Source organism: Lycium barbarum, chromosome 12 (assembly GCF_019175385.1).
Source record: "Lycium barbarum isolate Lr01 chromosome 12, ASM1917538v2, whole genome shotgun sequence".
NCBI classification, from domain to species: Eukaryota; Viridiplantae; Streptophyta; class Magnoliopsida; order Solanales; family Solanaceae; genus Lycium; species Lycium barbarum.
Window position 1 is genome coordinate 75,433,934 of NC_083348.1, and position 14,909 is coordinate 75,448,842.

General features: G+C 35.6%; 1 protein-coding gene and 1 non-coding gene across 2 annotated transcripts; both read right to left on the minus strand.

Annotated features, from left to right (window-relative positions):
* On the minus strand, window positions 1–958 carry LOC132624830 (protein PHLOEM PROTEIN 2-LIKE A9-like). The gene is made up of 3 exons (XM_060339555.1): window positions 842–958; window positions 627–703; window positions 1–514 (listed from the first exon to the last, which is right to left on the minus strand). Exons 1-3 carry the CDS (start codon window positions 893–895, stop codon window positions 169–171), a joined length of 477 nt encoding a protein of 158 aa, XP_060195538.1. The 5' UTR covers window positions 896–958; the 3' UTR covers window positions 1–168.
* Window positions 959–13,930: 12,972 nt separating this feature from the next.
* TRNAN-GUU (transfer RNA asparagine (anticodon GUU)) lies at window positions 13,931–14,004 on the minus strand. The gene has a single exon. It is a non-coding gene; the product is annotated as a tRNA-Asn (tRNA).
* Window positions 14,005–14,909: the final 905 nt, after the last annotated feature.

Sequence of the window (14,909 nt, forward strand, 5' to 3'; positions counted from 1 at the left end):
TGATTGTGAATCATAGTTTCATTCATGATGCAAGTAATACAAACACAACTAACAAATTAAATATATGTAAGAAAACACACTCTAACAAAATACATGGAACAAAAATGTGACTTTTAACTTGAGCTTCCTCTCTTATTTCACTCCATCAGCTAAATTTGCTTCTCTCTGTCAAGTCAAGTTTACACAATGAATTTTGAGACCTCCTTTCCACTTTTTGTTCCAAACTTCATACAACCCAAAACAAAGCTTATCATTGGCATTCCCCTTCCCTTTTGTTATTGTAATAGTTTTTTGTATCATCTTTTGGTCCTTCTCAGTTGTCAAATTTACCTTTCTCCATTGAGTGTTATCTCCCCATTTAGACATAATATAAACTGGTGAATCATTCCAACCGAACGCATCAGTCATCAATGACACTGTAAATCCAATGTCGTATGTTTTCTTTTGAACAATATTGTCAATGCAACCAGTTACCTCCAGCCAATTTACTTGTACAAGTTCTGCCCCATCACTTCTGTAATTCAAATATATTTAATAACAATGTTAGCTCAAACTACAAATTAAATACGTAGTAGTAACACGTTCAATATGAAAAACTTAATTAGATTTGGTATGCCCGTTCTTACTCGTATTTGGGTAACCTCCAAAAGCGCTTATCGTTTCCCCAAACAATATTAAGAGCTTTGGGATATACTATATAACCCTGCAAGCAACAAAAAAAATAATTATTATTTGTCAAAGATCTTCATAATAAAACATAAACTAAGCATAATTCAAGAAGCAAAGTAATGGGAGAAACAAGAATTGCAATATTGGAAGAAATGCATGAAATTTCCTGCACCTTTTCTGTGTTACAGAATGTGTGATTGCCTTGATAGTGACATTTTGAAGCCATTTGCTATATAACTTGAACTCACAAAATTACAAAGAATGTGGAGATTTGAGTGCCTTATAATAATTTGGCCTACAATAATCAGATATATATATATATATATATATATAGACATGAAATTTTATGCACCTTCCAGCTGCATGCATGCACTTGCTGCAAGGAGGTAAAGCGAATCAAGTCATTAGCTAAGAATACCACCAACCAACGTAGAAACAGCTTTCTCACACGATATTGTATTCTCACACGGTAAGTGCTGGCCTGGAAACAGCTTTCCATTACTTATAAGTTAACTTTTAGACCTTTTCTCATTGCCTTTTTTAATTCAAAACTATCACTTGATCCTAGTCAGCCCAAATTATCTCAAGCGAAGTCATAACTTTCTAAAGTTCTAGAAAAAAGTTGCAAGTTGTATTCTAATTGACTTTTCTTAATCTTATATTTCCTAGCTCCGGCCTCCGTCCCACAATATTCTTCATGTTTCACTTTCCTCAAGTTGTAGTCTAAGTGACCTTTCTTAATATTATAAATATTACTTTTTGTATAGTTTCAAGTTGTATTCTAATTGACTTTTCTTAATCTTATATTCCCTAGCTCCAGCCTCCGTCCCACAATATTCTTCATGTTTCACTTTCCTCAAGTTGTAGTCTAAGTGACCTTTCTTAATATTATAAATATTACTTTTTGTATAATTTTTTAATATCTAAATTGTAATTTTAAAATATTTAACTAATCTAATTCAATTTAATTCAGAATTAGTTTAGTTAAATGGACTCTTGAAAAACGAAATATGACAACTAATATGAAACGGAGGGATTAATGATTTTTTAAATTCACTCTTTTGCTCTATTTAAGGTTACTATGCAACCTTCCACATAGAATATTATTTTTTTTACCTAAATAATACACTATTTCAAAGAATTAATAAGAACAATACAATATTTTTAAAATTTACAGAAATAGAATAAACGTAGTTGTGAGTAACGTTTTAGGTAATATTTTATTAAAAAATTTAACAGAAAAAGTTAGGGCGAACGGAATAACGAAAACATAAAACGTAATTGTGAGTAACGTTTTACAAGTATTTCGTTACTGGGAGTTACGACTCTCTAATTCTACTAATTACACTCTTTTTTTGGTCCAACAAACAACTTTTATTCATTTTCCAATCCTGCTTACAGCTACATCCATTCAAAGAAAAAACATAATTCAGTAACTAATCTCGACCACCCTATCTACTTGCTATTTACATTAACTTCCCTATTGGTATAATCTCTCAATCCACCCTTTATCTCTAGAGTGTTTTTTCCTATGTATGATGTCAAAAATTCTGTACTTGCTTTCTTGTTTGATGTGTTCTATGACTTTATGCGGCATGGGCACATTATTAATTACACTAGGCTAAAGTAAAACTTGTGGCTCCAAGTGATTTTCATTTCTCTCCCTCATTTTTCTGTGCTTCTTTTCTTATTTTTTTTCTCCTATTTCTCTCTATTTTCTTTCTTTCTAACAAACTACACAAAACTACACAAAAAATAATACACAACAAAAGAAATTCGAACAATTAAAGCGGAGATTTAAGTTCCATAGAAATCCCTTACTCGTTTTCCTTTTCCTAGCCACACATTAATTCTTATTTACTTTTTCAACTGAAAAAAAAGGTTTATTTAATACACATACTTGTGTCACTAAAGTTTATTTAATTAAATTTATTTTCATTTTTTGAAATATCTATCTCTTTGTAACTAATAATATTTGTACAATCAAAGATGATATTTAAAATGACATTGTAATTATATTATGATAAACAAATATCTTTGCATGTCGCATAAAGCAATAATATAAAATAAAATATCTTTGCATACTTTTTCGAAATATGTAAGGACAACAATGCACTTCGGCCACAAGGAACAAAAAGTCATAAAAAGAGCAGCTCAGATCAATCAAATTTCATAGCGGAATAAATTTTACTTATGTTATTTAAATTGAATGGTCTATGCATTGTAGTATAGGAGATTTCTCACTTTTGTAAGAAAAAATTAAGAAAGTAAGCATAGAAGAAATGTGTGAGAGAAATGAAAATCATCTTCGACCCACAAATTGTACTTTCGCAGAGAGTAATTAATAGAATCAGAGAGTCGTAACTCCCAGTAACGAAATATTTGTAAAGCATTACTCACAGTTACGTTTTATATTTTCGTTATTCCGTCTGTCCTAATTTTTTTCCGATAAAATATTTTAATAAAATATTACCTAAAACGTTACTCACAACTACGTTTATTCTATTTTTGTAAATTTTAAAAGTATTATATTATTCTTGTTAATTATTTTAAATAATGTATTGTTTTGGTAAAAAATTCTAGAATATTTGACCACTTGATTCTGTTTTTTTTTAAATAATAATAATAATAATAATAATAATAATAATAATAATAATAATAAGCACTTAATATTCGGTGATAAGGAGGCAAATAATCAATTTATGCCTAAGCCGACAGAAAGCATAATAAGCGAAGGGCCTAAGTGCGACCAAATTAAAGGGTCAAAATTCCTGTTATTAAATGTTGCATTTAATAACGAAAAAGAGTGTGTGGAGTTTTTTTTTTTTTTTAAATTTCCAGGATAAGTGTCCTGGGGTGCTGCATATCATATATTGAAAAGGGGAGGGCTAAACCATACCCCTGACATACAGACACTGATTGCATTGCAATCTAGCAAAAAAGAGAATGTTAAACTTGTTAGCTATACATCCTCCACTATACATTTTGATCTATACATTTCAGCTCACTAAAAAATTAGCCTTGTCATATCTCATTCTTATAGAAGGAAGTTGATTCTTGTCCAGTATATAAGCTCCATACTCCCCTCTTGGCAGCTGTTGACTGTGATAGATTAAGGAGGGATTTTCCTGAGTTGCTGCATTTTTCGCTAAGAAGTCAGCAACTTGATTTCCTTCTCTATAACAGTGCTTATAGGTGATCTCCAATCTCCACAATTTCCTCTATCATATCTCTGATATAGGCATTTTTAGTGGTTCTGCTTTTAAGCATTTCCACTACATCATCAATGCATCTGATTCTATGCAACACTTTTTGTGTCCTTCTTGCTTAATCCAAGTTGCTGCATATTTAATAGCCTCCGCTTCAACTATATTATGACTAGCACCTTGGCTTGGGATGGAAAATGCAAAAATCAGCATTCCATTTTCATCCCTAGCTATATCCCCAATTCCTGCTTCTCTGCCTTGATCTCTGAAACCTCCATCTGTGTTTATTTTAATCCTTCCAACAGGAGGCGTGTCCCACGTTACTTGTATAGCATGTATTCTAGGCTTCATTTTTTCTACAGTTGTACACAATTGCTGCCAAGACATCTCCCACTTGAACTTAGGAAATGCTTGTTCCAATGCTGCTTTTAGAATCCATTTGACTTGTTGTTCCATGATCCTCCAATAAAACTTCCTTTGATCTCCATACCTACACGAGCATCTCGTTTTCCATATTACCCAACATATGATAATTGGAATTAGATGAATTATCATCTTGTGCACTCCATTCTTGCTCTCGGTAAGCCCCCATTCTTTTAGGAACACTTTCACTATCTTGACTCGATACTTGATGCCAAGAGGCTGCCCAAACAGCTTCCATAAAAACTGAGCAGGCTCACTTTCCATGAAAAATGTTGAATAGTCTCTGGCTGAGCATTTGCGCAGCATAAGCAATTGATGTGCCGTGAATTTCGGCACATTTTATGCCTTTGTAACTAGAAGTGTTGCTTGTTTTTTAGTGTTTTTACATCGTTCTTATGTTACTTTTTGTGTTTTATAGGGTTGGTTGAATAAGGATCGGAAATGATAAGAAATGCTGAAAAAACGGACAACTTGGAGCCAAATGACTGTCCGTAACTCGTTTTATGGACCGTAACGTGATCCGTACCAAAGAGGATACGTGTCGCTATGAAGGACGGCCCGTAACTCATGTTACGGGCCGTAACGTGTAGCTGAGGAAAATTTCCAGAAAGTTGCCAAGTAGTGTCACAGGTTACGCACCAGAAGGACGGTCCGTAACTTGAGTTACGGGGCGTAACGTCGTGGCGTACCGCAGTGGCCCCTAAAACTGAGGCCATGATACGCTAGAAGATACGGACCGTAACATAATGACCGTGACATCAGCACGACAAAGGGACGAACCAAAGAACGGACCGTAACCTGTGTTACGGTCCGTAACGACGCCGCGTAAGGGTGTTTTTGTCCAGAAACTTAGCGCGATTTTTGTCCCTATAAATACTTAAAGTAGGGTTTTAATTTCATTATTCAGATTTCGTTTGGGAGCATTAACTCTAGGTCTTAAATATTAGAAGTGGTTGAAGCATTCAAAGCAAGAACTTCACCTTCATTCCATATCGTATTCGCATCGTAAGTATATTATGTTAACTTGTAAGCTTTCTCTGTTAGCCAAAATTATGAGTGGCTAATTTTGACGCTAGGGTTGTGGGTCCCATGATCGATATTATGTGAATGGGTTTCTACTATTGATATATGCATAATGGTTGTTATTATTTATTCTATCTTTGTGCGTTAGCGTTGGGTAATGATTGCAAGCATTAACCGAAGCCATTATATTAACTTTTCTTGGGAAAGAGAGTTAATATTGGTAAGATTGAATAACAATGACTTGAGGCGTTAACCCTCGTTTAATAAACTAACTTAGGAATAAGAACAAGTCTAAATTGACATTTTTGGTCGCTCTTCGATTGCAACTCTTTTATATTCGGAAGAATCATAAAGAGGAAATACTGCTTAACTGTTGGGAAACATTAGGAAGTCCTCAAGAGATCAAGTGCATATTCATAGAACAACCATTCGAAATATATCACATAGAAACCTGAAGCATAATATCTAATCAAGTTGGGGAACACAACCTTAGTCTCTCTCTAGCATTAATTACATTTCAAGTTAAAGTATTCAATTACATTATTCAACAAACATTTCAAACTATTAGGAATAGGATTAAAGTCTTTAAAGACTAGTATCGCATACGATTAGTGACCTTTTCTCTCCATATTCCTTGTGGGATTCGACCCCAACCTTGTTTGGGTTACTATATTTGACAACGTCCGTTTTACGCCATTAACAGGTGTAATTTGAGCATATCAGCAATCCACATGCATGTCCACAAACCTGCAAACAGAGTTATTAGTGAAAGTTAACTTACTTTTAATTAATCTCCAAGTAAGAAAAGAGAGTTTAAAAGGGATGTTTTTATGCCAAGCCTTGTTGATCAACAAGTCCTTCTGTCTATGCTCTCTTATGTCATTCCAAGCTTCTTTATTAGTGAAAATTCTATCTACGGCTAGCTTTCATATTAAATAGTCCTGTCTTGTATCTGACCCTATCTTGATAGTAGTAACATGTTGAAGTAGCCAATCAGGTAAGATTTCTCCCAGTCTTTGAATATCCCATTCTTTGTCCAAGATAAAATGGCTAACTTTTGTCTTGATGGAGTGAACATATTCTGGACAATATGTAGCAATAGCTCCATGTCCAGTCCAGTTGTCCCACCAAACACTGCTCTGGCCATTTTGAATCTTCCAAAGCATATGAGGTTCAGCTTTGCCTCTGATTTTAGTAAGAGTTTTCCATATATGAGAAGTCCCAGAAACCCAAACTTTGGCCACTGGATGAGCTCTAATACAATACTTATCCTTGGTGAATCTAGCCGAGAGAGAATCTTGGCACCTAAATCTCCACCATTTTTTCATATTTAGAGTTTCAGAAATGTCTGACATACTCCTTATTCCCACACCTCCTTCTTCTTTGGGAAAACACATATTTTGCCAGGAGCTCCAATGATATCTTTTCCTATCAATACTAGCTCCCCAAAAGAACCTTGCAAAATGCTTCTCCATCAGCTTTATAATGCCTTTAGGGGGGTTGAAAGCAGTCAATGTGTAGATAGGCAGAGATTGAAGTACACTTTTGATCAACACCATCTTACCACCATGAGATAACATACTACTCTGCCACCCATTGAGTCTTTTAGTGACTTTGGAAAGCATTTTTTCAAAGTATTCCACCTTTTTACTTCCAACATAAATGGGACATCCCAAATATTCAAAAGGAAACTGTTTGTCATAAAAACCAGTTGCTTCTCTGATCTTATTGATTCTCCTAACTCCAGTGCTAAGAGCAGTATAAAAGAAGCATTTGTTTCTATTCATTCTCTATCCTGAACTTCTCATGTACCACTGAATTTTTTTCATGATCATCTTAATAGACTTGGTATTTCCACTTGTGAATATAACAATATCATCTGCATAAGACAAATGGTTAATAATTGGACCAGAATCTAACATAGAAAAAGGCAAAAAATGCTCATTATGAATAAAACTGTTAAGCAATCTAGCAAGAACTTCTGCACCAATGATAAATAAAGAGGGGGATAGAGGATCTCCCTGTTTCAATCCTTGGGATGATGTGAAGAATCCATGTCTTTTGCCATTGAGAATGATAGAATACAAAACATTAGCCACAATGCCCATAATCATGCTTGTGACTTCTTCCGAGAATCCAAATTTCCTTAGTACAACTTTGATGAAAGGCCATGACATTCTGTCATAAGCTTTTGCCATATCTAATTTGATCACCACATTACCTCCTTTGTTCTTGCACTTGATGTTCTACACAATTTCTTGAGTCAACTGAATATTCTCTGTAATGAGCCTTCCCTTCAGAAAACCACTTTGGTTTTTAGAGATCATAAGTGGTAGCATTGGATTCAACCTTCTGGAAATCATCTTGGTAATAATTTTGCTAGAAAAATTATTGAGGCTAATAGGTCTGAATTCTGTGAAGTTGCTAGGTGATTCTACTTTTGGAATAAGTAATAGAAGAGTGTGTGAGAAGAATTTAGTAAGTTTTCCTTTAATGAAGAAAAACTGAACAAATTCTACCACCTCCCTTTTAATAATGTCCCAGCAACAATGATAGAATTTTCCCGAGTATCCATCCGGCCCAGCAGCACTATCAGTGCTCATATTAAACCTCAGGACAACTTATCATATAGGAATTATGATCATCTGTGATGCACTCTGGTATACAATCCAATAGTTGGGGGTCTACCTTAGATTCTTTGAGATTAAAGAGCTTCTCAAAATATCTAACAGCCTTTTCTGCAATTTTGTCTTCCCCAGATATCCAATTTCCTTTGTTGTTCCCAATTCTATTTATATGGAGTTTCCTTTTTCTTTCTCTAATTACAGCATGAAAATACTTAGTATATCTTTCCCCCTCCTCAAACCATCTGATGTAAGACTTTTGTTTCAAAATACTCTTTTGTTTGTTAAGCCAGCACACATATTCAACATGCCCTTTATTCAATTCTTCTCTACTAGACTCGAGTTAGCTATTTAGTCCATTTCCTCCAAGAACTCCATTTTATCTTCCCATTTATCAGCATTCTCATGAACATCACCAATCTCTTCTCTAGACTATTTAGACAGTCTTCTCCCAAGATTCTTTAGTTTCTATTGTAGTCTCCATATAGGATTGCCATCTACCTCAACTTGCCATTCTTCAGCTACAAGAGTTTTGAAATCCTCTTGATCTGTCGAAAAGTCTAAGAACTTGAAATATTTAATACCAACAGAGTTATCATTGAAACATCTAAGCAGCATAGGTCTATGGTCTGAACCCACCCTAGATAGATGTCTCAAAATGTTGAAACTAAACTTTTGCGCCCACTGATCATTGACAAAAATCATGTTCGGTCTTTTCCATATCCTTTTACTGGGTCTCCAATTGTTACACCAAGTAAATCTAGCCCCTGAATATCCTAGGTCTGCCATCCCACAAGAGTCCATACATTTTGCAAAAGCAAAACTCCTATAATTTCTGTGTGGTCTGCCCCCTTGCTTTTCCTGTGGATGAAGAATAACATTGAAATCCCCCCCTCCCAATGCACCAAGGACTAGTAATAGAATTGTTTAAGTCTTCAAGATTGTGCCAAAGATCTCTTCTTTCAGCTGCTGTGCATTTAGCATTCACAACAGTCACATAATAATCCTAATTTAAACCATTCTATTGGAATTTCAGAGTAACCAACTGATCATGAATTTGGATGGTATCTACAGTGCAATTATTCCTAAAAAAACACCATATTTTCCCATTGCTATTAGCAAGACAGTGATTGAATCCCAAGTACCTTTTGTAACCTTCCACCTTGTTTTTGTTAACCATTGGTTCAGAGATTGCAACCATGTCAACTTTGTATTTATTAACCATTCTTTTGAGTCTTTGTATAGCTTTTTTGGATCTAAAACCCCTTATGTTCCATATGATTGCACTAATCATAAGAAACATTTTGAGTTTGTTGATCTTTTCTCCTCTCTCTTTTATAAGACAAAGTTCTAATGTTGCTGCTGCTTCTCTCCTATCTGGAATCTTTCTTCTGCTTGTTTCTTCCCCTTCTACCTGGCGATAATCCATTTCTGTGACTAACATCCTTGAAGTGTTTTTGTTGTTCTTGACTTATCTCTTGAACATCTTCCATCTCCTGTTTATTTAAATTTTCCATGTTTCCATCCCGTCTTCCATCTTCCACATCTCTTCCATTACTGTTATAGGTTTCTATCAGATTGTCGTTAAGATCAACAATCAGATTTATTCCCGAATGGTCTTTGATAGCAGTTGGCAAACTCAAAGACTCATCAGGTTTGTTAGTCAAGTTGTCACCTGTCCCCTCCTCTTTACTCTTTTCATGTTGTTGATTTTCCCCATCTACCTCACCTCTATTTCCTCCAGGATCGATGTGTTGAAGATTATCAGATTCTTCTTGTATACAGTTCATATGCTGATTTTTCTCCATATCAGATTGCCTTTTAGACTGAATAGTCTGCTCCTCTGTATCATTTTGTTTTTCCCCCTTGTCTATAGTTCTGTCCTCAGCTCCCTTGCCATCCGTATCCTTGCTTATTTCCTTACTCATTTTGACCCTTACTTTAGTCCTCTTTTTTGGTATCTTCTTCTTCCTCTTTTTTCTTATCTTGTCTAATCTTTCCTTAAGAATAGTTCATGACCTCCCACTTCCTTCTTTTCATTTTGACCTGTTTTCTGTTTTTCCTTTTCTTGTTGCGGATCATTCTCCATTCTCCTATTAGTTTCTTTCCAACTTTTCTGATGTTTCTTCTTGCCTCTAGTTTTTCTTGCCCCCTCCTCATTCACCCTACCTTCAGCACTTTTATTAGGCTTCTCTACTACTTCATTTTTCTCTTCACTATGACCATCCTCATCTTGCTCTTCTTCCTTATTTCTGTTGGTACTACCCTCTTCACCCTTTTTTCTATTGTTGTCTTCTACTTTGTTCTGATTCTGTTCTCCTCCGTCTTCTTGTTTTCCACCTTTCTACATTACAATATCGAGTGCCCCAATATTCTGCAATGTGTACAGTTATTTGGAACACTTTCGTAATCAATTTTCTGATAAAACCCTTTTCTTGGGCATGACACATCCTCAGATCCCACAAAAATAGAGGTAAGCTTATTTTTAGTAAGGTCCACCTCTACTTTTATTTTGGCCATATTTGGCCTGGTTCTTCTTTCAGTAGCCGCATCCATCATTAGGGGGTCACCAATTGGGGCAACTATTTGTTTCAAGTAATTCCATGTGTGACAATAGAAAGGCAAATCCGGTAGTAACACCCAAACTTGTACTATCGGGGAATCTTCCTCTGGTTTGAAATCTGGTGTCCATTTTTCTAGCCACATGACTTGGCCATCAAATTCGATTGATTTTTTATACCACATCGTTTTAAAGTCATCTTCATTAGAAAATTCTAAGAAAACAATCCGATGATCATAAACACTGATTTGAATCGTACCTCTAATAGTAATGTTTTCATAGAAGCTTGCTCTTAACTTGTCGATTTAAGGACGAATTCTGATGAATTTTCCAACCAGCATAATCTTGCATTCTTCAGTTGTGAGGACCCCACCGCCTGGGTCACCCAGGACCGGTGAGTAGACCCCTTGCGGGCCCCCTCCATGACATGCATGCTTGACATACTTGGGAATTGTATGACTTGGGTCACAGACGGATCGCACAACTATGCCATCTTCACTCTGCAGAGCTACGGGTATCGAACCCGCGACCTCAAGCCCTTTGTCTCCACGAGGGAGCGCCTCTTACCAGTTGAGCTGCAGCTCAATTGGTAAGAGGCGCTCCCTCGTGGAGACAAAGGGCTTGAGGTCGCGGGTTCGATACCCGTAGCTCTGCAGAGTGAAGATGGCATAGTTGTGCGATCCGTCTGTGACCCAAGTCATACAATTCCCAAGTATGTCAAGCATGCATGTCATGGAGGGGGCCCGCAAGGGGTCTACTCACCGGTCCTGGGCGACCCAGGCGGTGGGGTCCTCACAAAAAAGGCGACTTGTGTTTGAGGATCCGCAGGTGTAACCCATGCATGCTGCGGGTTGCCCTCCATGACTTGCTCATGTACACTGCATTATTGTAGGCAGGAAATCACACCAGTTCGCTGCGTGCTGCAGCACTTCGAACCCGTGACCTCAAGCTCTTTGTCCCCCGAAGGAGCGCCTCTTACCAATTGAGCTGCAGCTCAACTGGTAAGAGGCGCTCCCTCGTGGAGACAAAGGGCTTGAGGTCGCGGGTTCGATACCCGTAGCTCTGCAGAGTGAAGATGGCATAGTTGTGCGATCCGTCTGCGACCCAAGTCATACAATGCCCAAGTATGTCAAGCATGCATGTCATGGAGGGGGCCCGCAAGGGGTCTACTCACCGGTCCTGGGCGACCCAGGCGGTGGGGTCCTCACATCAGTCATAGCTCCATAGAATTCCTTTGTTTTGAATAGGACAGTAGGTACTCCACTATGCTTTGTGTAGTTCGCCTTAATAGCAGGATCCCCAAATTTGCTCTTTTTAGGGATTTGGATTGCAGGTGTTTGAATTGCATTCACATAGTTGTTTGTGGTCTGATTTACTTGGGTAGTTGGTTCATTGGAGTTGTTAGGGATACAAAAGCAAAAGGAGGGCTTATTACAATTAGTTTTTTTTTTTTACTTAAACTTAATGGCCTGGACTATTTTAATTTGTTTGGGTAATGTATTAAATTTCGGTGGGCGTTCGGTTTTATCAAACTTCGGTTCGGATATTTCGGTTTCGTTTTTTTAAAGGTAGACACCAAACACTGAACCAAACTAGTTCGGTTTGGTTCGGTCCGATTTTTCGGTTTTCGGTATTTATGCTCACCCCTACTATATATATACTAGTATGGGATAGAATAATCCTATATTTAATGTGAGATCAATGCAACTTTTTTACTATAAAGGAACTATTATATTTATCTCATCTCTAAATGATCTAATGATATTATGAAATCACTTAAACTACTAACAAAAAGAAAATGTATCATAACTTTGCCGGTCCCAACTCCCAACTATTACGATGAAAGGTGAAATTTAAATTAATTTAAATGGAAGTTTCATTAAATAAGCAAGAAATAAATAGCTATTTTTTGAATCTCTGGCCAAGTTTTGTCCCAACTTCATCCCTTTATAGCACATTCCTTCTCTTACTTTCTCATGAATATTCCTTAATTTAAGCCCTTTCTGGTAAATACGTTTGAACAACTCTTATTTGTCGTGATTTCTAACAGTTGTCTCAAATTATTTGTCGTTTTAGAAGTTCAAGACAATTAATTCTTCCTTTCCTATTTTACGCTTAGCAGCAATTATTTTTGAAGACTACAAACATCTCAATTATGGGGAGATGACACAAAAATAGAGTAAATATTCAGCAAAGAGATATTATATGTTAAGACATAAATTATGGTAAAATGGTCGAAATCCCTCTTAATTAATATCTTTTTAAAGATCGTGTAAAAATATAAATGCGACAAATAATTTGAGACGAAAAGAGCATCAAATTAGTGGCTCCATTAAGTTAGACTGGTCATTTATTTGAAGAGACAGTTGCAACCCTAGCTTATTCTTAACTAAGAAATCTAATTGTACTACCTATAATGAGTTAGTTTACTGGTTTGAATCACTATGGGTTGTCATTCAGTTTAGTGAAGCTAGTCCGTTTCAGCTCTCTTTCTCTTTTATATTCTTTAACATTTTCTTTGTTTTATTCCCTTTTTAAAATTATGTACTTCCTCGACCAATAAACCTCCCTAAAAAGGAAAAACACATATTTGGTGAAAATTCTTATAACTATTTCGGTAATTCAAGTATTTGGGATTGAAGTAGATTTAGAACCCTAATTGATATTACCTAAATTTCGTTAAATTACTACTACTATTTTACTCTATACTAACCATAAGTACCTATTATGATTACATTTTTATCTCAGATGTAATATCAACCATAATAAGTCCAACAGTTATTAAGGAAAATAAAGTCCCACAATGCAAAATATTATACAATATTGAAATTCAAAAGAAAGTTAAACAGAAGAAAAGGAGTATGAAATTATTATATATCTGATATGGTTGGGTATTATTAATGAAATTAAATGGGTAGAGGGCCTAGAGTAGAAACTTGTAAGTTACTAAAAGAGAAAGTAAGTGTAGAAATAAAAGAGAATAATTATCTGCAGGTTGAAATATAATAAATTAATTTAAGAGAACTGAAAAGTAGGGATATGGAATAACAAGAAATGAGAAAGAAATTGCTATGACATAAAAGTAGGAAGTGGGCCCAGAAATATAAAATTATATAACCATCTCTGAAAAGGCGGCATGATGCTCAATATGGTGTGAAATGAAGATTGAAGCGGGATTCAGCTTTCAGAAAATTGTAAATTAAGCAAACTAATCCTGATCTTTTCATCCAAAAATGTAAGAGTACACTGATAACACGCTGAAATACAACAATATTAAAGCAGGAAAAACGTTTAATACCATACATACCTCCAAGTCGGCAAGGAGGACTACGGGAAGCTCCTCAAAGTCTCCCTTACATATTAGTAGATGAAAGCAAAAGTAAGTAAAAACAAAGAATTAACCACAAAAAAGGGAGCATTTGATACGCTAGAAGGAGGGCTCAAACCTCCGACCTTGTGGTTAACAGCCACACACTCTAACCAACTGAGCTATTCCAGCTTGTGCCAGTGAAATACTGCTTTCTGGCTAAATTCTTGCATTTCGTTTTGAAATGATCGGACAAACTTCTCTCTTACAGATTAGGAAGTTTATCGAGGCCTAATTTGTTTTTACTAAGATTAAGACGGTTAAATCTGAATGCACATCTAAATATTAAGACACGCATTAAGATTTAGATGTTTGAATATCTAAATATATATTTGAATATTAAGATGTGCAATAAGATTTAAATGTCTGAATTTGAATACATAACTGAATACTAAGATGTATTAATATATGAATACTAAATAATTAAGACTCTTTGTTGTCTCAACAATATCTGAATATAATAAAACTTTTCTTTATCTAGAAATTAATAAATAAAATGCTAAATTAATCTAACCTAATTTATATAATTTTAAAAAAATTATATGGCAGTTGGTGGTGGTCGTGGATGCCGATTGAGGATTGTGTTGGTGGATGGTGATGGTTATAAGTAGTAACTAATGGTGATGGTCTCTATCATAATGATTAATAGTGGTTGTTGATCGTGGTTGTTGGTGGTAGAAGCTAATAATTGTGGTGGATGATAGTGATAGCTAATGGTAGTTGTGAATGATGATGGTAATTGACAATATATAATGGTGGCTGATGGTGGTTATTGCTCAGTATGTAGTGATTGATAGTTGTAATGGTGATTGGTGGTGGTGATTGTAACTAATGGTGGCTGATGGTGGTAAAATCCAGGTGTGGTGATTGTGACTGAGGACAGGAGAGGATCTAGGGTCCGGGAGGGTGTCCGAACACCCTCGGCAAAAAATTATATCGTATATATAAAGTTTTTATTTTTTAATTTTTATGTACATATATAAATTTTGAATACCTTAAACACAAGAGAAAATGTCAGTCTAGCGGTTTAGTGAATT